The sequence below is a fragment of the Muntiacus reevesi genome, chromosome 4 (assembly GCF_963930625.1).
Source record: "Muntiacus reevesi chromosome 4, mMunRee1.1, whole genome shotgun sequence".
NCBI classification, from domain to species: domain Eukaryota; kingdom Metazoa; phylum Chordata; class Mammalia; order Artiodactyla; family Cervidae; genus Muntiacus; species Muntiacus reevesi.
In genome coordinates this window covers 116880193-116903282 of record NC_089252.1, presented here as the reverse complement: position 1 = coordinate 116903282, position 23090 = coordinate 116880193, and the positions used below count along the sequence as shown (strand labels likewise).

General features: G+C 56.7%; 2 protein-coding genes across 6 annotated transcripts; one reads left to right on the top strand and one right to left on the bottom strand.

The window, feature by feature from the left end:
- Positions 1–7: 7 nt before the first annotated feature.
- H1-10 (H1.10 linker histone) lies at positions 8–1445 on the top strand. The gene has a single exon (XM_065934028.1). The coding sequence runs from the start codon at positions 372–374 to the stop codon at positions 1014–1016; it is 645 nt and encodes a 214-aa protein (XP_065790100.1). The 5' UTR covers positions 8–371; the 3' UTR covers positions 1017–1445.
- Positions 1446–8152: 6707 nt separating this feature from the next.
- HMCES (5-hydroxymethylcytosine binding, ES cell specific) lies at positions 8153–22402 on the bottom strand. Of its 5 annotated transcripts, none has more exons than XM_065934023.1 (9): positions 22306–22373; positions 21883–22088; positions 16108–16251; positions 15338–15463; positions 13519–13700; positions 10737–10929; positions 9249–9551; positions 8946–9054; positions 8153–8834 (listed from the first exon to the last, which is right to left on the bottom strand). In XM_065934023.1, the coding sequence occupies exons 2-7, from the start codon at positions 22063–22065 to the stop codon at positions 9315–9317; spliced, it is 1065 nt and encodes a 354-aa protein (XP_065790095.1). In that variant the 5' UTR covers positions 22066–22088; positions 22306–22373; the 3' UTR covers positions 8153–8834; positions 8946–9054; positions 9249–9314. The 5 variants fall into 5 exon arrangements, with proteins under 5 accessions (XP_065790095.1, XP_065790096.1, XP_065790097.1 ...); XM_065934024.1 differs by having other exon boundaries at positions 8153–8718; positions 8998–9054; XM_065934025.1 differs by lacking the exon at positions 8946–9054 and having other exon boundaries at positions 8153–8897; positions 9102–9551; positions 22361–22402.
- Positions 22403–23090: the final 688 nt, after the last annotated feature.

The following is a 23090-nucleotide window of genomic DNA, read 5'->3' as shown; positions in this document are numbered from 1 at the left end:
GCGGCACCCTCCCCGCCAGAGCGCAGCGCGCACGCCCAGCAAGTTCCGGCGTAGGCAGCGTTGGCGGCAGCTCGCTAGGCCGACTTCCCCGCTCCCAGACGATTACTGCTCCGACGATTTCGCGCCGGACTTTTGCGCTCCGATCGCTTCCGCGCCGGCCCCGCTTCCGGTCCCGATTCGGGACCCCCGCTCCGGCCGGCCCGGCCCCCACCCCAGCCCTGCCGCCCGGCCCCAGGCCCGGCCGCGGCCGCTCCCGCCTGGAGCCGCCGCGCGCCCCCAGCCCCCCGGCGCCCCCGCGGCCCCTCGCCTTTCTCTTCCCGGCGCGGCCCCCGGGTTTTCGCGCCCCGCCCGCCACCAACCCGCTCGCCACTATGTCTGTGGAGCTTGAAGAGGCCCTGCCGCTGACGACTGCCGAGGGGGCGGCCAAGAAGGCGGCGAAGGCTGGAGGCTCGACCGCATTGTCCCCATCCAAGAAGAGGAAGAATAGCAAAAAGAAGAATCAGCCGGGCAAGTACAGCCAGCTGGTGGTGGAAACCATCCGCCGGCTGGGCGAGCGCAACGGCTCATCACTGGCCAAGATCTACGCGGAGGCCAAGAAGGTGGCGTGGTTCGACCAGCAAAACGGGCGCACCTACCTCAAGTACTCCATCAAGGCGCTGGTGCAGAACGACACCCTGCTGCAGGTGAAGGGCACTGGCGCCAACGGCTCTTTCAAGCTCAACCGCAAGAAGCTGGAGGGTGGCGGCGGCGAGCGGCGCGGAGCCCCGGCGCCCGCCTCTGCCCCGGCGCCCGCTGCACACAAGGCCAAGAAGGCGGCCCCGGCTGCGGCCGCCCCGCGACGCGCGGACAAGAAGCCGGCCAAGGGCCCACAGCCCGAGAAGCGCTCGCACAAGAAGGGCGCCGCTTCCAAGAAGGACAAAGGCAGCAAAGCCAAGAAGGCGGCGGCCGCGGGGGGCAAGAAGGTGAAGAAAGCGGCAAAGCCCAGCGTCCCCAAAGTGCCCAAGGGCCGCAAGTGATCACCGGGCCCCGGCGCCTACTTTTCCACCCCAGAGTGCACGTAGGTTTTGCGCGGAGCCCGAACCGCCGTGCGCGCCCCGACATCAGTGGGCCCGGGCCACGCCGGCCTGCCCATCCCCCAACGTGGGAGCGTTTTTTTTTTTTCCTTTTTTTTTTTTTTTTTGTTATTTGCTTTAGATTTTTGAAACGGCCCTGGCGACGCCCTTATTGGCTCGCGCCCTTGGCCCGGGCTGTCGCCTTGGTTACCGGCTTCGGGGCGCCAATGGCCGGGCTGCGCCTGCCCGCCCCGGCCCTGCGCGCGAGGACGCCAGGGCGGTGCAGCCCTCCCCGCCTCCGGGCGCGCGCCGGGTAATGGCGCGGGAGCGCGCGTGGCTTTTCTCCTTCTGGTCTCCATTTTTGGGTCAAAATAAATTGTTTAAACCTTTCAACCGCTCTTGTTGTCTTCGCGTGGAGTAGGGAAGCGGGGGCTTGAGCTTGGGCTGGATGGGTAGCGGAGGGTCTCCGGCGCGCTAAGTCCGCTAGAGACGCAGGCGCGGAGCTGGGCGGTGGGTCCCAGAGGCATTTGTTTACGTGGGTAGAATGGCAGTTTCGTCCGGGGGCTGGGGGAGCAGGGGCTTTGCGGGGGTCTGCCCTCGGTCACTGCAGGGTGGGCCTTCACAGCTTAGTTAACTCTGGAGTTAAGTGAGGCTCCCTGGTGATGTGGACAGCGGACCCAGGCTCACCCACCGTGATGCAAGAAGTGGTCTGAGGAAGGTTGACCCTCCTGGAGCTTACGTGGGATCCAGAGTTAAGGGTAAACTGAGGCCTATTTTAATATGTTCCTATGAAGGGACAACCCTGCAAAACGGGAGAACTCTGGAGCGGTGGAGAAGCCAGCGAACATTCCAGAATAGTGTGTATGTACAGACCAGGCTGAGCAAGTCTGGGCTGGAACTAGATGAGAGCTGCAGAGCATCTCCTTTAGAGTCCTGGGCCGGCAAGTTACTTGACCGCTGCCTGGCAGCCACTGCCTCCGGAACCCGGAGGGGCGGCAGCATAGACCCTCCCCACGGTGGGCACGCGGCCACCCAGACCTACTCGACTTTCTGTCCCTGCTGAGGGTCCGCACTGCCTCCTGCTGCAGGGCCAGCTGCCAGTGTTAGCGCCCAGCCAGCTCAGGTGCCGGCCCTGCCCACGCTTTGCTGGGGGTGGGAGGGAACCACGTCATCTTTCTAAAGTGACCAGACCGCCATCAGGGCGGAGGAGGAATGCTGGACTTGGCAGTGGCTGTCTGGATTCTTGGGAAAAACACCCACCCTGCCAGCCCAGGTTTTGGCAACGGCTTCATCTCCTTTGCAGCTCTGATTGGGGGGCAGTGTGCCCAGTACCCTGCTGCAGGGCCACCGTGCCAGACCGGGCCAGTCCCAAGCTGTCTGCAGAGCCAGCCAATAGGCTACCAGCAGCTAGCAGCCCTGAGAGGCCTTGGCCTCCCCAGGGTCCAGGGGATGGTGCTCCTGACCCACTAAAAGTGAGCCCTCAGATTCCATCCTCTCTCCCTGAGCAAGATGCCACTTGGGCTCACGCTAGCTGTCCAAGTACGCCTCGGGCTGGAGACTTGATTCTCTGGCCCTCCCGTAGGTGGCCCTGAGGTTGGGTTCGGGTGGGGTGGGCTGCAGGGACGGGGCAGTGATCTTTGCTTCTTCTGGCCAAGCTCTTCACATCAAGCAGCTTCCTCTTGCAGAGCTCCCCGACCCAAGCTCCTCCCCTTGCTAACTCCACCCTTTGGCGACCACCCTGCAGCTCCACACCCTCAAGTGGCCTTGCAGGTCAGCCCTTCTGCATCGTCTTTCCAGACTTCCCTCCTAGATGGGCCCTGCGCTGCTCACCACCCAGTTCCAGTGGCCTCCAGCTCAGGCCACCCCCACCTCCTGTCACCCTCTCCCCTCTGTTCTTTGAAGGCTTGGCCCCTGGCTTGTTGCCTTTTCCATGCTAAGGCCTGTTTCTCCAGGAGCACCAGCGCGCCTCTTCTGATGATAGAAAGCACTTTCATTTTCTCCCAGGGACAAAGTCATGCTCCCTGTTCTCCAGCCACAGTGCTCTGGGGTCTGACCCTTCCAGGCCCAAGGGTGGTCACGTGACCAGAGACCTGGCTGATGATTCTTTCAACCTGCTGCCTGGCCACGATTGGTGAGATGAGTTCTTGACCTCAATGAGTCAATCAAAGTAGTGAGAAAGAGGTGCTCTTCCGCCCAGGACCACTAACGGAAGGGACACTGGGCCAGAGCTGCCGGTGGCCACCCTTGTCAACACGGAGAGCGCCCAGCTGGAAAAGGAGCCAACACAGAAACAGATGCCTGAGGATGCTCACGCAAGGCCCAGGTCCAGCTGGGCCTGAAGCTGCTTAGAGCCGGCTGTTCCAGGAGCCGATGCTTGCTTTTTACATAAGCTAGTTTGACTTGCGTTTATGTCACCTGCAATCCAGTCTCACTCCTTCAGCTCATTTTATCCTCCCATGCCCACTTCCTGGACCTTGTCATCCATTCAAATTGCTCTTCCTCAAAACCACTCACCCAGGACTTCCCTGGTTGTCCAGTGGTTAGGAATCCACCTGCCAATGCAAGAGACGCAGGTTCTATCGCTGGTCCAGGAAGAGTCCGGGTGCCGTGGAGGAACGAAGCTTGTGGGTCACATCTACGGAGCCCGTGCTCTGCAACAAGAAGCCGCCGCAGTGAGAACCTGGGCCCCGCACCACAGAGTGACTCCTGCGCGGCCTCCAGTAAACCCGTGAAAATCAAACACACGCTCTCCCAGGGGCCTTCACTCCACCCACAGGCCCCTCCTCAACTCTGCCCGAGTTGCCTTTAGCTGAGCGGCACCTCTGTGGGTGGGTCCCACACCCTGAAGTTGAAGAAACACCCCTTGTGTGCCTGGCACCCCAAGGAAGGCTGCAGAGACCTCAGCCTCAAGACAGCCCGTGAGGGAGGTGTTCCAACACCCACCTTACTGGTGTGGGAGGTCTATTTTCTGCTCTGACGCCACACTCAGCTCCTGCACAGAGCAGGGGGCAGGGGCAGGGCTGGAGAAGGGGGATCTACTTACTGTGTCTCTTGGACTTGGCCTCAAGGGGCCTCAATTCCAGATAAACATTGAAGGCACGTGACACCATGAGACCCTGGAGGAGGGCTTCCTGGATGAGGTGACCGCACTACAGCAAGGAGGCAAGCGACCAGGGGCACGGCCACGGCCCAGGCCTGCATCCGCCGGGCAGGAGAGGGGCTGGGTGGGGCTGGGAGTGGGGGCCCGCAGTGGCAGGGCAGGGCTCTGCACCTGGCTCCACCACCGTCTGATGTCTGTGGCAAGACTGCTCTCTCCAAGCCTGTGTCCTCATCTATAAACAGAGCCGAAAGAGATATCTTTTGCTCACTCATCTGCTGAGCAGGGCTGTCTGACCCTCTGGCCAGGATCTCAGGTTTTCCACCACCTCTGGATGTGCAGTTCTCTCTCCTGCAAGGCCCACCTCTTTCCTCTCTCTGGGCTGGGACCTGCCTCTTTGGGAACCTCCTCAGATCTCGGGTCTGCTTCTGTGTTCTGGATCCTGCCTCTTCCTGGGCCCCAGATGGCTCCGCAGATGCTGCAAAGGCCCCTTTCGAGGCCAAACTGGCCGAGCAACCCGTAGAATGGGGTCTTGACCCAGTCAACTCTGGCTCAAGCTGTCCTCCACCAGGACAGGGCCTGGTGCTGAGCACAGGACTGAAACCCAAGTACATGTTGCCTCTGACCCTGGCGACGGGGGTGTCCTTGTCCTAGACTCTTCGTCCAGAGGTGAACATGTCCACATCTGGCCCGGGAATCAGGAACCCTGAGAATCCTGAGAAAGTAGACTGCCAGCTCCTGTGCCGCTTCCCACCGAGGAGGTAAGTGGGCAGCCCGGCAACCATGGCGGCGGCTTCCTCCCGAATCCGGCAAGAATCTGCCTGTGGCCACCCCACAGGGAAACATACAAGTGAGGGTGACCCCATGCGGCCCAGCCACAGCCGTGCAAAGAGATCGCGATTCTCCACCATCAGGTGGGTGGGTCCAGCCGGGACCAGGCTCTCAAACAGAGGTGCACAGGCCGAGAGCCCTTCTGATGGTCTCCAGGCAGCAGCGGGGCAGAATGTAGCCAGAGCTCTCTTAAGACACTGCAGAAGCACTTGCAAGTTTCTGAGCTGCCCTCTGGAGGCAGGGAGGGGAGCGGGTTATCCAGGGAGCCTGGCAGGAGGGTCCCCCAGCTGCCGGTGGTCCCACACGGGACTCGGTCATCAGAGGCACCTCCTGAGAAGATTTTATGTGGAGACTATACATTTTGTGTGTGTGCATGTGAAACCTCCCACTTTTAAAATGTGGAATTGAAACTGGAACTTTGTGCATTGATGGTAGGAATGTAAAATGATGCAGCAATTGGAAAACAGTATGGAGGTTCCTCAAAAAATCATAGAATTGAGCCATCAATTTTACTTCTGGGGACACACCCAAAAGAATTGAAAATAGTGACTCAGAGATCTGCGTAGCTGTGCTCATAGCAGCTCTAACCACAACAGCCAATGGGTGGAAGCAAGCAGGGGTCCATCAGTGGCTGCTGGATGAACAAAGTGTGGCCTCAACACACCAAGCAATATTATTTAGTCTTAAAAGGAAGTTCTGACACTGGCGACAACATGGATTAACCTGAAAAACAGTGCGCTCAGTTAAACAAGCCAGCCACAGAGGGACAAGTATTGCATGATCCCACTTACATGAGGGCCTACAGGAGTCAAGTTCACAAAGACAGGAAGTAGGATGGTGGGTGTCAGAGGCTGGGACAGGGACGGGGTCAGAATCTCAGGTTTGCAAGGTGGAAAGACTTCTGGGGATGGATGCTGGAGATGGCCACAGAACAGTGTGAGCGTTGTTCATAGCAGAGGGCTGTGCACTGAAGAGCGGGTGCGATGGTAACCTTACGTCGTGTGGATTTTACCAAAACAAAATAAATTCTGTAACAAACAAAATCCATAGCAAACAATAAATTCCTAGGCCAAACAAAATCACATGTGATGTGGTGTGGCCTGTGGCCCCCACCTGTGTGATCACTCAGTTTGATCTTCTTTGAGGGTTGGGTGGTTCTGGCTGCTTCACGAGACAAATGGCTTTGGATGGTGGTGTCCTGATGGAGCAGGAGCCAGAGGAAAGCGCCGCAGTGGTGACAAGCTCAGCCTGCCGCGCTGAGCGCCTGCACCCCAGGTGACCACCTCCCCCCAGAGCCCTGCACTGTGCACCTCCGGGTATTGCTTCCCTGTTCTCGCCCAACTCCTCTTGCCTCTCCCAAGTGTTCTCTTTCTCCTGGCTGCCTCCATCGGGGGCGAGCAGTGGGGCCGTGGGGCCCTGCCCCAGCCCCCACTCCCCGTGCCTCCACTGGGAGTGGCGCCCATGACGTCTGCAGCATGTCTTTTCCCTGGAGCCTCGGGATCCTTCTCCACAGGAGCAACACTTTGACAGCGGTAGGTGTCGGCTCCCCAACAACCAGCACCTGTTGCTGTGGGCTCCTGGGAGTTCAACCACGAGCACCCACTGTCCTATTCAGAGATGGACAAACCACGTCTCAGGGCAGCTTTGTATGTACTGGGGACTACCCATGCAGCCCAAGCCAGATCTCCTTCCGCAAGGACTGAGGCTCTACCCTCCTTCTGGCTGAGGTCAGCCATCACCCTCTGATTCCCATCACCAGCCTACCCTCTGGGCTTTCCTGGTAGAAAGCAGGGTCCTGCCCTCACCCTGCAAGCTGAGACCCAGGCCAGGAGCCCCTCCGACCTGACCCTGTGAGCCAAGTCCCTCCCTCGCCTGGGTCTGTTCTCCTTGGATGCACAGGGCTTTTCAGGTACACAGCTTTACAGGAAGCGATGGAGCCAGGTGGACTGCAGACAGGAGTTGGGGAGACATCTGTCCACTGCAACAGAATCTGGAGTCTAGGGGACCCTCTGCTTCCTCTGAGGCTTGGAGCCAAGCCGTGTGCCCACACGGCACGGGAGGGCTCAGAGAGCCCCGTGCAGGGACTGTCCCTCCTGCCGGGAGAATGGCTGGGGCCTGGTCTCCGTGGCCACCGGAACGGGGAGGAGCAGGCTGCCCTTCTGAGACTTGATTCTTACAAGCAGGAGTAAGGATTGACAAGAGGGGAGAAAACGGCAGTCCAGTGAAAATCTGGGGCGCGACCTGGCAATGCCTAGAAACGCTGAGGCTTCAGACGGGGAAAACTGCAGAAGGAAATGCCCATGACGCCGTTAACGTAAACCTGAAAATCACAAAACCATGTTCTGACATGAGAATTTGTCTTTAAACATCACATTTATGTCGCGGTATAAAAACCAGAATGAAAAGCACACAGACTCTGGGTATGAGTGCGGAAAACCAAGGGAATTTCCCTTTTGCTGCTCTACTAAACGAGGTAAATACGACAAAAAAGTCTTACAGTCGACATTCCTGTATATTCTCTGTATTTGTAAAATCTCTTACTCCAAGAAGAGCACAGAGGAGACGGAAGCTGCAGAAAAGCGCCCGCCCCTCCACGGGTCCGGCTCCAGTCCACCCTCCGTGGCCCCGGAAGAGGAACCGAGGAGCCCGCGCCGTTCGGGCCCCGCCTCCCGGCCCCGCCATTGGCAAGAACAGCGCCGGGCCCCGCTCTGATTGGTGGCGCTGCGATCCCTGATTTGCATAGACCCGGGTCGGGCTGATGGCCCGGGTCTCGGATGCGGAGGCGCCGGTCTGCAGCCGCAGCCGCCGGGACGGCCGCGGGGCGGGGCGGGGGCGGTCCTGGGCGGGCGGACGTCCTAGAGGCTTGCCATGAAGCTGGGGACCCCTCCGCCTCGGCGGCCCCCCCAACCAAACGCGGCGCCCGAGTGAGCCTGCAGGGCTGCGCGCTTCCTGCCTTCGCGGACGCAGGCATCTGGGCGGGGCGGGCGGACGGCCACAGCCACGCAGACGGACATCTGCCTGCAGAGCAAACGCGGGGTTGCCGACCAGGCTGGGCGGGTGGCCTCCTGACCCCGGGCGCTGCGCGCCTGAGCCGGCACGGCCCCCGCAGCCCCTCCTGCCCTGCAGGCACTCCGGTTGCTTTAAGTTGGTGGATTCAGACAATTTCCAGGTGTTAAGAGTGAAGAGAGACTCAATAAAGAGCCCCCTGCCAAGTCTTTTTATTGTTTCCAAAAAAGCAGTTTTGCCCGCAAAGACCCCAGTGCCCCCACGCTTGTGACAAAATCATCCCCCCGGGACCGTGGCCAGGAGGAAACAGATCAGAGTTCCTCCCACAGGCAGCATTTTCTAGACAGGTTATCAAATACAGTTTATTCAGAGAAAAAGACAATGTTTTAAGAACCTAACTCCCAAACACTGAAAGAGCCCACAGGCTGAGTAGAATACAGCCTCTGCTGAGAACCGCCAGCAGGGACGGGCTCTGAGGGAGGGCCCACCTGGCCACCCAGCCAACGGGCGAGGGCTGTGGGCCAGCGCTCCCTCCCCTCTCTCGGAGCTGATGGGGGCTGCCCGCCCATCCCATCCGGCAGTCCCGGTCACAGTCAGCACGCACTGCCCCGGGAGGCCGAAACCCTGAACTAAGACTGAGCTATGATGGAAGCCACTCCACCACCAACCTCCCACCCCAAGTGCAACCTGTGATCACAGCAGGATTCAGCGCAGCACCTCTCGCCCTTGGAACTCCCAACACACACACACACGCGCGCGCGCACACACACACACACCATCTCAGCCTTATAACTCCCCCACCACACACACACACGGCCTGTGATCACACGGTAGTTAGCACTGAGCACCTCGGCCGTGACACACACACACACACACACAGACACACACACACACACACACCCCATCTCAGCCTTGGAACTCCCCCACCACACACACACACGGTAGTTAGCACTGAGCACCTCGGCCGTGACACACACACACACACACACACACACACACACACACACACACACACACACACACACACACCCATCTCAGCCTTGGAACTCCCCCACCACACACACACACGGTAGTTAGCACTGAGCACCTCGGCCGTGACACACACACACACACACACACACCCCCCCCCATCTCAGCCTTGGAACTCCCCCACCACACACACACACGGTAGTTAGCACTGAGCACCTCGGCCGTGACACACACACACACACACACACACACACACCCCATCTCAGCCTTGGAACTCCCCCACCACACACACAACACGGCCTGTGATCACGCGGTGGTTAGCACCCAGCACCGCGGCCGTGGTCTCCGGAACGCCTGTGCTACTGCGTGTGAGGCCGCTTGGCCGCAGGCTCTTCCTCCTGACCCCGCTTCAGCCACCGCTCCAGGAGGCTGGCGCTGCTTCGCTTGGGGGTTTGCGGGCTCTTCTGCAGGAACTGGCTGGACCACTGGCGCACGTCGGGCTCTGCCTTCTGGGGTGTTTTGGGCTCTTCCTTCTTGGGTGACTTCGTGGCCAGCCACTGCAGCATCTTCTGGCTGCTGGCGCTCGCCTTGAGCTCCTAGGAGAAAGCAGTGGCAGCTCAGACCCCCAGCTCGAGCTCCTGGGAAACCAGGGAAGAGGCGCTGTGCGAGGGACCGACCTGGGCACGGAGATGTGACCAGGGGCACGAGGAGGGGAGCAGGGCGGGTTCCCAGGGCCGGAAGGGAGAGGGGGCAGCTCGTGCTGGGCGAGACCGGCCAGAGAAGACAGTGGGCAGGCTCTCCAAACCGGGGCAGAGAATGAAGCAAGCTCAGAAGAAGAGCGGCACTCAGCCTGAGCAGGCCGTGTGGGGAGCGAGCTGGAGATGCAGCCCTCAGACAGAGGCCGGGCGGGAGGGGCCGGCTGCACCCTGCACCCGAGCCCAGCACAGGACGCCAGCTCTCCAGAGCGTGAATTCTGCAGAGAAGACCGTGACAGACATGGGGCCATGTCTGGTGCAAAATGAATATCTACAGTTGCATTTTTTGAGAGACAGGTAATGAGTGCTACCAGGGATACAAGGCTTTGAGAGAACCAACAGAAAAAGGACGACGCTGACTGTGAGTGTGGAAACGGAAGAGGCTTTAAGGGAAACGGCGCAGGGGCCGTGGTCCCAGCTGTCGCCGTCCTCTAGCCACCAAGGAGCGGCTGCCGCCCCCACGCCCCATCCCCGGCACTAGCAGGGCCAGCCTCCGCTCTGGGCGTCCTTGTCACCGACGCCTCGTTTGTCCACCTTCCTTTCAAAACACACCCCCGTGACCTCCGCCAACTCTGAGAAGCTCGTGCTCCTAGCAGGGATGTTCTCCTGTCTCCTGAAGGAGAGTGAGGACTGAATGCCCCATCTTGTAGTTGGAAAAGCAAAGAAAAGGGACAGAGACACGCCTCCCTTTCGGTTGGCAGCAGAGACGGTTCTGGTCAGGGGCCCTCTGCCCTTTCCACAGTCACCCTCCAGATGAGTGCCCAAAGGTGGCTTCTTATCAGAACCACCCGAGCAGCTCCCCAGAGGTACAGAAGGCCCAGCCCAGCCTCAACACTGACAGGCGTGCACCCGGCCGACCCGCGGCCAGCTCTGAGAATCACGGCCCTGGGCCGCCTTGCTGCGCACAAGGAAGAACTGTGGGTGGTCTGCATTCAGTCTCTGGTTGTAAAGGTCCCAGCATGCACTAACAGGCCCTTCGGAGCAGACAGAGCACCCGGCAGGGCCGGCGGGCGTCCGGGCCCCTACCTTTCCGGTCAGCAGGTGGAGCGGGAGCAGACACTCAGGAGCGTTGTTCCAGGATCTGTTCACCATGGACGACACTGGGTGGAAGGCGATGTTCTCCGTGGGGTGGATCAACTTCAGAGCTTCCTGAGCTGAGACCTCACCAAAGTCCAGCCACTTAGAGACTGCCTCCTCCCCGTCCAGTATGGCAGGCATCCTGGGGGGTGAGCGCAAGACGGGTCGGGGACACCGGGGGGGCGTCCAGTAAGCTGACGCACAGGCCGCGCCCCCACATCTGCGCCGCGCACGCGGTCCAGTCCCCCGAGGACAACAGGGCTCGGAGCTCAGCGTGGAGAGCCAGCTCAGAGTGTGGTGGCGAAGACTGCCCGGCGCTACAGCCGGGGTGCCCTCCCGCGCACACGCCGGCGGGCTGCTGACCTTTACGGCGCCGGCCTAGACGCCAAGGGGGGCCACAGCCCAGGACCCGTCTGTCACTAAGACCCCAGCCTTCCCACCCAGGCAGGTTTATGTAAGGGAGAGCTATTTATGTAACTGTCAACGAGAGGGAACCACGGCTCAGAAAAGCGAAGAGGCCGCCCCAGACAACTCCTGGTACCCAGGAGACGTTAGGAAAAGAGCCCTTGTTTAGCTTCCAATTTTATGTTCTAGGCCAGTGCAAAGCATGTATGTACTTCATTGGGGGGTGGTACAGTTGAATTTAGGAGATACATGCATGAACATTACTTTTAGTAATTATTGGTGCTTCAACAAATTAAACACCAAACACATATGTTTACTATTTTATTCTTTGGCTGCACCACACAGCTTGCAGGATCTTAGTTTCCCAGGGATCAAATTCAGGTCCTCAGCAGTGGAGGCATGGAGTCCTAACCACTGGACTGCCAGGGAATCTTCCCAAGATATATTTTTAAATAGCATTTTAAAATCTCTGAAATCTAGATTTACAATGAATGGCATCTTTGCACTGTATCACAACTTCATTGGCAGTAATTGGCAGCAGTTTACTTAACTGTATAAAATAGTGGAACAAAATCTTAGATTTGATGAAATAGAACTTTAAGGTAAATTAGCAAAACTAGAACTATTATATCCCAGAAAAGCATCATTTCAGACAGAATGCTTAGGACAAAGGGGTTAAAATAGATAATGCAATACATGCCGTACTGGATTCTTTTCAGCAGAACATCATAAAATTACCCGAGGGCATTGAGACCTGGCAAAAATTGTGAAATCTTTACACAGTTCTGCTAGTGCTTGTTTTTAAAATGAAAATTTACTCCAGTGTGATTGACTAATAGAGAGCAATTTAAACATAATGCCAATTTTGTGTTTGCTTATACACTGTTTTATCTGTGAGGACACAACGTGAACACAGCAAACTTCGCCCCGCTGAACCGAACCCCGTAGAGTACACGCAACACGCAGCTCAGACGCCGACGGCTACCTCGGCGCATCGCACGCTAGCCTCCAGAGTGGTGATCTGCTCTCACTCTGCACTTGTAAACTCTTCTGTTCAAAAAACTGCTCACTCAACACCTCAAACATGTCTAAGTTTCCTGGTTCAGACATTCTAAGCAGTGCACGAAAATGGGAAACCTTTAAGTCTTGGGGAGAAGCTGAAATAATAAACCATCTTGAAAGCCAGACTTCCCAGGTGGTGCAGTGGTAAAGAATCCACCTGCCAATGTAGGAAACGTGCGTTCAATCCCTGGGGTGGGAAGATCCCCTGGAGGAGGAAATGGCAACCCACTCTGGTATTCTTGCCTGGGAAATCCCACGGACAGAGGAGCCTGGTGGGCTACAGTCCATGGAGTTGCAAAGAGCCAGACACAACTGAGCAACTAAATGACAATCTTGAAAGCAGAACAGAACGCGTGGAATCTCCTGGGCAATAGACATAAAGGCTCCACAGCAGCAAGGCGGCTAGAAGAAGGAACATCCACGGCCGGAACAGCTGCAAGCAGCCCGGCTCGAAGGGACAGATGCAACAGGAAGATCTCTCAGGATGCTGACCGAAAGCCAAACAGTAAAAAAAAGTGGGGGGGGGGGGGGCTTTCTCACAAAGAGAACGCGCTGGCCGTACACAAAGACCGCAGACCGGCACGGAGGGGCTCCATCAGGCTACGATGGCTATCTGCCTGGCTCCAGGCACGCCGCTGAGGCATTTCCAGGGGTGACACTGAAGTTGGCTGGGGGAGGCGGTCCATCGCATCAGAACGTTCGGCTCTGATTAAACGTGTATCTATTATGAAGGCCAGCCTCGGAGGAACAACATTTCAAAGACAGAAGAACACGTCCCAGGATTTAAGACCGGAAAAGACAATCATTTCGCATCACCTTCCTTCCACCATGTCACAGTAAGTCACAAGCTGCGACCCCGCCAGCACAGGCTGATTTCAGGTCTTTTTAAGGTATGGTACTATATTTACTATAATTTCTTTGTACTTCTTAGCTAGGGAATGCATGAAACTGTAGTATGGGTTTTATTAGATTCTTATTTTTTAGCTGGGTCAGTGACAGGATGTTTAAGTGTTGTCGCCTTATTCCCACTTTTCTGTAAGTTCCCTGGTTTCACTGTACAGTTTTGCAAAGCGTGGTAACTTTTCGGAATGCGTGTCATGTTACAGCCGCGCAGACTGTACCCGTATCTCGTGAAGTAACTGGCTTAGTTTCCGACTCTCTAAATCTGTGCATACAGAAACCTTGAACTCCGAAAGCTGCCTGTTTGAGCCCAGAGACGACAAAGGCTGCGCTGAGCCCTCTGAACGCAGGCGGGGTGACTTGCCTGTTGTGGATGTCGGTCATGACCTTGCAGGAGTCCACCGTGATGATACTGTAGGAATAGAGGCAGTCTCCGCCCTCCGGGGGCTCCCAGCAGTCAAAGATGCCGGCCATCGTCAGCGGCCGCCAGTTGGCCCAGACCTTCTCCCAGTCCTCGGGGCTGGCCACGGCACCCACCTGCTCGGACTGGAAGCAAACCACGGCCGGTCAGGCACCCGCGGCCGGCCCGCCCTGTAGGCGGCAGCATGGCCACCTTCTCTGGCATCCAGACCCCGCCCGCAGCACGGAGGCCCCGGACGCGCCGTCAGAGGAGCACAGAGGCTGCCCCACAGGCCCTCCCCGAGGCAGCTTTATGGCTCCCGAATGCTGTCTCGATACAGGCTAACACCTCCCGTGGGCCTTCAGGCCTGCCGGGACCTGGAGCCTCATTCCAGCTTTCCCGTACAAGGGAACTTGCCCACCCAGCTGTCTGTAAACAAAGCCCTCCAGTCTCGAGGAAGTAACTTTCCTCTTCTGCCCAAAAGGTCTTTTCTGCCCGCCCTCGACGGGCCAACTCCTACTGCCGTCAAGATTCAGTCCCCAGCTTCCGAAGGCTAGAGAGTGTCACCCCCACCCTCCCCCCCAGACAAGAACAGGTAGGGACTCTCCACCCCTGACTCTCCTTAAACTCGTCAGGGCGCTCGGGGCCGCGGGGCAGCCACTTGGCCTGAACTGCAGAGCCAGGACAGGGCCGCCCAGGGAGAGAAGGCCCTGAGGCAGACTTCCCGGTGGTGGCAGGGGGCAAACGAGGCCTCCTTTATGCAGCAGCTAGGAATTCAGATAAGATGATCGCTCAATTGCCCTCCGCAGAGCGCGGGCTCGCCCGAGGGCTGCAGGTGTCCGGACCAGCCTCCGCGGGTGCTCCAGAGAGAGACAGGGCCGGGGACGGCGAGAAGTCTCACCCCGCCGTTCTCCTCCGAGGAGCACGAAGGGGCCAGGGGAGAAGGGATGGATCCCGTCACTCCTAAGAGTCAAGGGAGGCCCCGCCGAGGCTGCAGAAGGACAACAGGAACAGCTCTCTGCTCCCTGGGGAGGAGCAGGCTCACCGAGAAAGCCCGCCAGCCGGGGCTCCGTTCCGCTTAAGACGAGGCGGACCCGGACAGCAGAGCGCGCGCGGCAGCCTCTGCGACCAGCAGGCCCCGGGGGATCGGCGGCAGCGGGTGCCTGCGGAGAGCGGCCCGAGGGCTTCAAAGCACGGGGAGCAGGGCTCCTGAGGAAAACCCTCTGGAAACCTAGCCCTCACCCCGAACACGGGGCGACGCCAAACAAACAGTGAAAGCGTCTGTGCGCGAGAAGACCCAAGTCCAGCCCAGCTCCTGACAAGATCAACTCAGCCTCAGGGCAGACACACACGTCCACGTCCAGACACAATATTATTGGTCTCAGTCTCTTTCCTACGTTCTCTGTCTGGCAACCAGTGAAAAAATTTCTAAGATATACAAAACAGTCAGATAACCAAGGAACTGCTAAGATATGCAGAAGTCAACAGGACCAGATTCAAGAGTAAATAAGAGAGAAGAGTGAACTTAAAAACAGATCAGTAAAAATGGCCCAGACTGAAACGCAGAGAAAAAGAATGAAGTATATAAGACATCTGGAAGCTATGGGACGACACCACACTGTCTTAAAACACGTATAATGAGAATCCCAGAAAGAAGAGATAATGGCACAGAAGAATCTGAATAGATAATTTATGGCTGAGAAAAAAAAACAGGAACAACACAGAACCAAACATCCAAGAAGCCCGGAGAGCCAAACAGAGACGGACACGCCGCTGCTTCTACCTTCTCGGTCTTGATCTGCGGGAAATAGATGAAGTAGGGCTGCCGGTGGTTCGTGGCCTGACGTCGCTGCCACTCGTAGAATCCGTCCGCTAAGACGACACAGCGTCTCCCCTTAACCAGAGGCACCTGGGGGAAAGCACGGGCGACCTCAGAGCAGTAATTCCTCTGCACGTTGCGTTTAAAGGTGTGAAGTCGCACGTACACAAGTGTTGGAAAGATTAAATAATGTGCCTAAGAGGAAATAGGTGCTGTGGAGCCTGTCTCCAAAGCTGGCCGCCCCCCAACGAGCCCCACCCAGCAGGATTCACACGCGATGAGGTCCCCTCCGTCGGTGACCTCGGGCTGGCTCGGGATAAACCAAGGAACACAGCAGAAGCGATGCCTGGGACTTCCGAGGTGGGGCCGTAAAGGCCCGTGGCTGTGCCCGCTCCCTGGAGGGTGAGCAGGGTGCCGCGTGAGATGCCTGACTGCCCCCGCCTGCCATGAGACACGTGGGTGGGCCTCCCTCTGTCCCCACGTCCCGGCTGAGGGCCGTTCTATGACGCGAGCGCTGCCTGAGAACCTCCGGCTGGGCGCCACGTGTCCAGCCGGGCCCGGCAGCCCACGGCTGAGTGGGAGAAAAAGACGCTGTGGTCCTGGTGAGACCCGCTCTGTCTCACCGGGGTACGGTGAACAGCACTCTACAGCGGCGAGCGGGACAGCCTGGGGCTATCCGCGGGTGTCCACGGCGCCAGCAGTTAGACCGGGAACCTGCCCGCGCCCGCTCCTACCTTGAAGGACCGCTTCTCCATTATGGTGTCACTGCGGCAGTTGCTGGTGTTGATCTGCAGCTTGGAAAGATCTGCTTCTTTGAACCAGTAGGGAACCAATCCCCACCGCATGGGCGCAATGATCCGCTCGGACGAGTCTGCGTCCTGCCAGGGGAAAGGGTAAGGTGCAGTGAGGAGACGGGAAGGAACCTGCAAAACCCTATGGAGGACACGCACCGCACTACTTGGAGGAGGAAATGGCAACCCCTCCCGTGTTCCTGCCTGGAGAATCCCGTGGACAGAGGAGCCCGGTGGGCCACAGTCCAACGGGTCGCAAGAGTCAGACACGACTGAGCGGCTAAACCCCACCACCACCAGTGTCAAAACGCAGAGAGTAGATGATTGTGAAAAGGGAGAGCTCCTGCATGCCAACAGTTCTAACGACTTCTCATGATGCGAGTGGTTGGCGTTCTCAGGCAACCGTGTTTATCAGACAGATGACATTCTGCCTGGGGTGTGGGGGTGCAAAGAGGTTTAGCTCCTGTAAACTGTGACTCCGTGTCGGCCACGGAGAGACAGGCTCCGAGGCCCTGCGCCTCACGGGGCCCAGCTCTCACCAGGCACGCAGGACAGGCAGTCACCCTACGGAAGGTCCGTGCTACACCCAGGGGACACACGGAAGGACCTGCACCATCCTCGTGAAGCCACGCAGACACTGAGCAACATGACGTGATACGATGTAAGTGGCTCGTAAGGTGGGTCGGGAAGGTTCGGCGGACAGTGATCTGTGAGGGGGGGCCTGCGGAAGCGATCAGCTCCTTGGGAGGGCAGAAGGGGGAGCATTGGGTGAGGGGCTTCTCAGATTGGACCCCACAAGAGGAACAGGACTGGGACACAGAAGAGGTGGGAGGAGGGACCAGAGGTGAAACCAGAGGCGGTGCCAAGGCTGGGCAGGAAGTGGCTTCATGCAGCAAGCTGCAGCAAGCCTGAGGATGCTGTTTTTAGGAGGGCCTGCTCACAGGGCTGGCGTCAGGCGGCATCTGAGGACTTGGCTCCTGAGAGCGCCCCCCTTCCCCTAACGATTGGGATGGCATCCTAGGCCCGCTTCAGGCAGGAAATGACGTTCTTGCTGAGCGCAGGCTTTCCCCCTGGGCATCTGGGATGCTGCTGCTTGCTGGGCAGAGCGCCTCCGTGACCAGCCCCCAGCAAACCTTGGGCCTGTGTCTGATGGGTTTCTCTGGGCGGAAACACTGCACACGAGTTACTCCCTTTTTCACTGCTGGAGAAAGAACTTGCTTGGTGTGTCCCTCCCAGGGAGGGAGGAGAGATCGTAAGGAAGCCTGGGCATGAATTTCTCCAGATCTCTACTTGCGTCTGTTCCTCTTGCTGATTCCACTGTGCACCCCTTCACCGTAATGAACCGCAGCCACGCTACATGCTGTCTTCTAACCAATCTCCAAACGCGAGGGGAGTTTTGGGGCCCCCGCCCTGGACATACGGTTGCTAAACTTTCTTGGGGTACCTGGCCCCTTGAGAATTTGATGAGACCGACAGATTAAAATGCACACACTTTTCTCTCGGTACAGACACTGGGCTGGTAGATTGAGCAGAGTACATTCTGGGTTCTGCTGCAGTGGTACGGTGGGTCTGGTGGGAGCAGTGATAATAAAAGACATCCAAGAGGCAGGAAACCAGAGAACTGGACAAAGAAGATGGGGTGACTGGGTTTTCAGGGCCGGAAGACTGAAGTAATGATGGCACTACTGAGCAAAAGAGAAACATCCCCAGAGGGGTGTGATTTGGGGAAAAACCACAGGCCGAATTTCAGGTTAACAGTGGGAAGTCTGTGGCAGCTCAGAAAGGGGGTCCCCAAGTGTTTGAGACTTCTCCTGTCGAGAGCTGGGGGGTTAGGGGAGGTCCATGCTCCACGTCCTTGACTCTGGATGGGTCTGTGACTTGACTGTATCCAACAGAATGTGGCACCAGAGACGCTGTAAGCTCTCTAAGGCCAGGTCACAAGGGGTTTTCAGCCTCCTCTGTGTTGGCTGAGACCCTGCTTTCGCTGCCCCGAGCCGCCGTGTAAGAAATCCAGCGACGCTAAGACCACCACGCGTGAGAAAGCCCAGACTTTGGGGACCGGCCACGAGTCTGTGCCCAGGTAAGAGCCAACAGCCGGCAGGTGAGAGCGGGGAGAGGCCTCTACACCAGATGCTCGCAGACTGTTCTCTGAAAGGCTAAATAGTGAGTATTGCAGACTCTGCGGACCCTAGTCTCTGGTATGTTAATAAACACTATTACAGGAACAGAGCAGCCAAAAGCAACAGATAAAAGGATGCTGCTCTGTCCCAGAAAATTTCACGTACAGAAATGATCAGAGGACCCTGGCTTTCGGCCTCTGGAGACCCCAGACTCCAGGGAAGAGACAAACTGTACCTGCAAGGCCTTGCCCTAATTCCTCACTGGTGAACAAAACAGAAAGGTTTTCTGAGTCACCAGAATGAAATCTGCAGAGAGACGCTTCCTATGTCCCACAAGCATGTGGAGTTTAAGCTGAGGAGACAGGTGGCATGGTACGGAGAAGGGGTCGGCACTTTCTCTGCAGTGGAGCAGACAGCGGGTGTTGGTGGCTTTCCGGGCCCATGCGGTCTCTGCTGCCACTCAGCTCTGGCACCCTGGGCATGTCAGAGCAGCCGGGGAGCGAGCGAGCAGGGCTGAACTCTAATGAACTGTATTTGTAAACACAAGCAGTATACTGGACTGGATCTGAAGACCACGGTTTGCCAATCTCCAGAATAAAGGCAAGAATTAGGCCTTCATACGAAGACCCTAGTTAGATGTGTGGCATGGAGGAGGTACACATGTGGTAGTGTAATACTTTTCAAGGTTATGACTAAAAAGAAACCGCAAAGTCTACATAAAGGTGACTGGTGAAGACATGAGGATGAAATTTCTTAGAAAGTAAATCAACCACAGGATGAAACCTGCGGGAGGTGGGAGTGGGGGCCGGGGGAGAAAAAAGGAAAAATAAGAAATGAGGGAAAAGTGCAGTTCAAGAAAAGGTATCTAGAGAGGTAAAAGCTGAATGAAAAGAGTTGAGAGCAAAGGATTCTGAGAGCACGGGGAACCGTCAGTGACGGGATCTTGGAAGGGCTTCCCTTTTTATTCCAAGCTAATGCATCACCGACTCCATGGACATGAGTTTGAGCAAGCTCCGGGAGTTGGTGATGAACAGGGAGGCCTGGTGTGCTGCAGTCCATGGGGTCGCAGAGTCAGACGCGACTGAGCGACTGAATTGAACTGAATGCCTCAACTGAGCGACTGAATTGAACTGAATGCCTCAACTGTGCTCTTCACAAGAGCCTGTCTCATTTCTTTGTAAACCTTGCCTGTGTTAATGAGCTAACCCTCCCCCACACCACAGAGTCCACGCTTGCTCCACGTGCAGTCAGGTTCCGCAAAGTCACTGCACAGAGCGGGTTAGGGAAACCCAAGAGCTGCTCTGGGGGAAATGCAGAGTTACGAGGCCAGGCGCCTATAGCCATCTTTTCATTAACTGGTCCATATACAACCATGCCTTCTCTGTGTTTCTGTTCAGCATATTTACTATTTTATGTTAGACTTTATTTAACATAAATTGTCAGTTCATTAATTTTGAATTCATGACCAACAGCCACAGTAACTCATGCCTGAGTGAAGCGTCTCTGACACATGCATGTTTTCTGTAAGGCACGTTACCACCTCCTTGCTTTTAGGAATTCTAGCCTGTGCTTTACCACTACACCTGGGGACAATTTTAAACAGTGAGATCGCCAGCAAAAAGCACAGAAATACAAAAAAAAAAAAAAAAAATTAGCATAAATATATCTCAAAAAAGACACTTGTTTACAGTATAAAAGCCGAAACAAGAAGGTGGAGCTTTGATCTCAGCTGGGATGTGTATTTGGGACTCATATTTCACTACTCTGTACGTCCATAAGTGACTCGAAAGCAACATGAGTATTATTTTGGGGGGTTTCAAAGTAGGCCAGTGATGCTGCTAAACATTCCACAGTGCAAACAGGTCAGCTTCCTACAACAAATATCTCACTCAAGGTGTCAGCAGTGCTGAGACTGGGAGATGGTCCTCTTACAAATTCCATGTAGCACGTTTAACTTGAGTGCGTTCACTCAACAACTGTAAACCAAACCCAGGTAAGGGGCTGCCCCATAGGGGGCATGATAAATAGAAAGTACTTCTAAGCCAAAATACTGAGAATACTGCTCAGTATTACTCATCTTCTCCTCTGCCCTCTCAGACCTGTGATCAGAGCAGCTGGTAGCACTGGGGTTGCATAAGCAGAAGCGGAAGTAGGGTGCAAATCGGTGGTTTCAAATGCAAATGTTACAATCTGCACACAAGCGCTGGTCTTGATGATGTGGGTGAATGAGCTGAAATGGTTCTATTTTGGCTTTACAATTTCACAATTTCTCATTTTCAGATAAACGAAAACTCAACTATTTATCAAAATCAGGAAATCCTAGCGATCTTTATAAAATTTGTGAGAGAGGTGGAGTCAAAACTTTACATCAGCAAATGCACAGCGCTGACAGAGAGGAGGACTCTGTGTGTTCAGGAGCGCCACCTTCCCATTCCTAGTTCCAGGAAGCATCACCGGAGTGGAAGGGTGGACTGGACCTTGGTACCAGCTGTCCCTCACTGACTGGGTAACCTGGGGCCACCCACAGTCTTCCTGCACTTCTGTCTCCACACCTGTTTTCTTCCAGATAACATTCATTCTATAATGAGGTGGTGCAAAGAGAAACAGGGCCAAGCACTAAGAAACCGCAGTCAATCCTTGTCTCCAGATCATGCTTTCCTCTGAAACGTTTTATTTTTTCCTTTCCCAGTCAAGGTTTCCCATAGTATTTATTTTATTTTGATTTTCTGCTAATTAAAAGGTTTTTTTTTAGTTTGAATAGGGAAGTATGCACTGACTAAAAATGGCTCAAGTAAACCTTCATGTAAATGGCCTCACTCAACCAAAAGAATCAGTTACCTCGTACGCCGATTTCAAAATATGATCTTCCTAACGTAAAGATGAATCTTTTGACTACCATATAAATACAACGCTTCTAAAGAGCACACAACAGGGACTTCCCTGGGGGTCCAGTGGTGAAGACTCTGTGCTTCCACTACCAGGGGCGCAGGTTTCAATCCCTACATGAGCAAACAAGATCCCTACATGCTGCATGGTGGGGCCAAAAAAAAAAAAAAAAAAAAAACGGGTGCAACAGGGGTTCAAGCAACTTCATAAAGTAACTCATGCATTACGGACCAAACAGAATAAAAACCCAAGATGGAAACAATCAGGATTTTAAAAAACATATCAAAGATATTTAAAATATCTAAGACATGGAGAAACTATTATTCTCTGGAATCAAGCATTTTTACTACACGGCATGTATACATACACTCCCCCTCTCTCTCTTTCAGGAGATAAAGCAAGGAAGCAAAACATTATAAATTATTGACCACTCCAACACTACAGAGGTAGATTCTATAAACACAAAGAAAGCAATTAAACTTTAGAATACCAGACCAAACACCTCTGTTCCTAGCTTCAATTAAAGATAAAACAAGCAGAAAGCGTAGAAACTTCAGCGTTCAAGAAACATCAGAGGTGTTGCAGACTAGGTTTAACCCTGCCCTAAGCCTAGAGATTCTGATAAGCTGGACTCCTAAGGGGCATAGCGATGCCCCCGCTCCTTTTTTCTGTAAGATACCCAAATGACCCAGAAGATCAGGTCGGCGCTCACCTTCTCCAGGTGCAGCCGGGACAGGAGCACCGGGCTGTTGGACCGCGGGCTCTTGTTGTACGAAGGGCAGTACCGGTCGGGGTCCCTCCACTCCGGGAGCCGCTGGCGGCCCTGCCGGTCCCGGTAGGCGCAGGCCCGGGCCAGGACCTCCGTAGGCAGGTGGCAGGACGTCCGGCCGCACATCCTCGGCGCCCAGACCGCTGGCCCTGCGCGCGGGGACGGGGGGAGTCGGACTCGGGCCTCACCCCACGCGGCCCGCCTCTCCCCAGCCCCAACCCCCGCCCGCGCGCCCGGCTCCCGGGTAAGCTGCCCGCCTCGCCTCGCGGCCCGACCCGGCCCGGTGACGGAAGGGACCCTCCCCGTCTGGGCCGCCTCCCGCCCCGCCGCCCGCAGCCCCGCTCCGCCCGCTTCAGGACCGCTGACCCCGAGGGCCGACCCCGCCGCTGCCCGCGCCCGCCGCGTCGCGCCCGCAGCTCACCCGTCGCTCTCTGCGCGCCAGCGGGCCCGCGCCGGACCCCGCCCCTCGGGCCAGGCCCCGCCCCCCGCGGCCGCCTGGCCCCGCCCCGTGACAGGCCCCGCCCCCAGCGCTCCGGCTGCTCGGCCGCGCCCGCACTGCACCCACTCCCGCAGGGTGCCCAGGGACTACCCGGGAACGCAGCTCTCCTGAAAGGGCCCGACAGGGAGACGGACAGTCTCGGGGTCCACGTCCTCCGTGTTGGCCGTGCCCCTGCGGGGTGAGCTGCCTCCACGGCTAACCTCGGGCAGGGGCCGGGAAGGGCCCGAGGGTCGCGGCCGTCCTGAGAGGCCAGCGATGCCACCCGGGGGCCTGCAGGCCCTGCCCCGCACCGCGGGAACCAGGGCTCCAGGTCGGCGTGGGGGTGAAGTCAGAAAACGGTGTCTTTACTTGGCAGTCATACTAACTGCCCACGGTTTGGGGCAAAACTTGAAAAACCATCAGGAAAATTCCCCGAACCACAGGTCACTCAAACTTCAGTGGGCGCCAGAACACTTCCCAAGGCCCCCACCTTCCCCCCAGCCCAATACGAATCTTTAACGGTTGACGCCAATGTTTTTAACAGTAGGCAAGACAGATGTATTGGCAAAACCACCAGGCCTGGGTTTAAAAGCCCAGCTGCAGAAGCCAGGGGCTTCTGCTCCGTGGGGCTGTTCCTCCAGCAGCAGGAGTGCTCCCACCTCAGACCCAGCAC

Bases quoted from the DNA above. Each gene is read 5' to 3' on its own strand.
- H1-10 (XM_065934028.1), top strand. From the start codon at position 372: ATGTCTGTGGAGCTTGAAGAGGCCCTGCCGCTGACGACTGCCGAGGGG.
- HMCES (XM_065934025.1), bottom strand. From the start codon at position 22,065: ATGTGCGGCCGGACGTCCTGCCACCTGCCTACGGAGGTCCTGGCCCGG. The intron at 13,701-15,337 runs GTAGAAGCAGCG...GTTTGCTTCCAG, and splicing joins CGCAGATCAAGACCGAGAAG to TCCGAGCAGGTGGGTGCCGT. The intron at 9,552-10,736 runs GTAGGGGCCCGG...GCTTTCTCCTAG, and splicing joins TCCACCTGCTGACCGGAAAG to GAGCTCAAGGCGAGCGCCAG.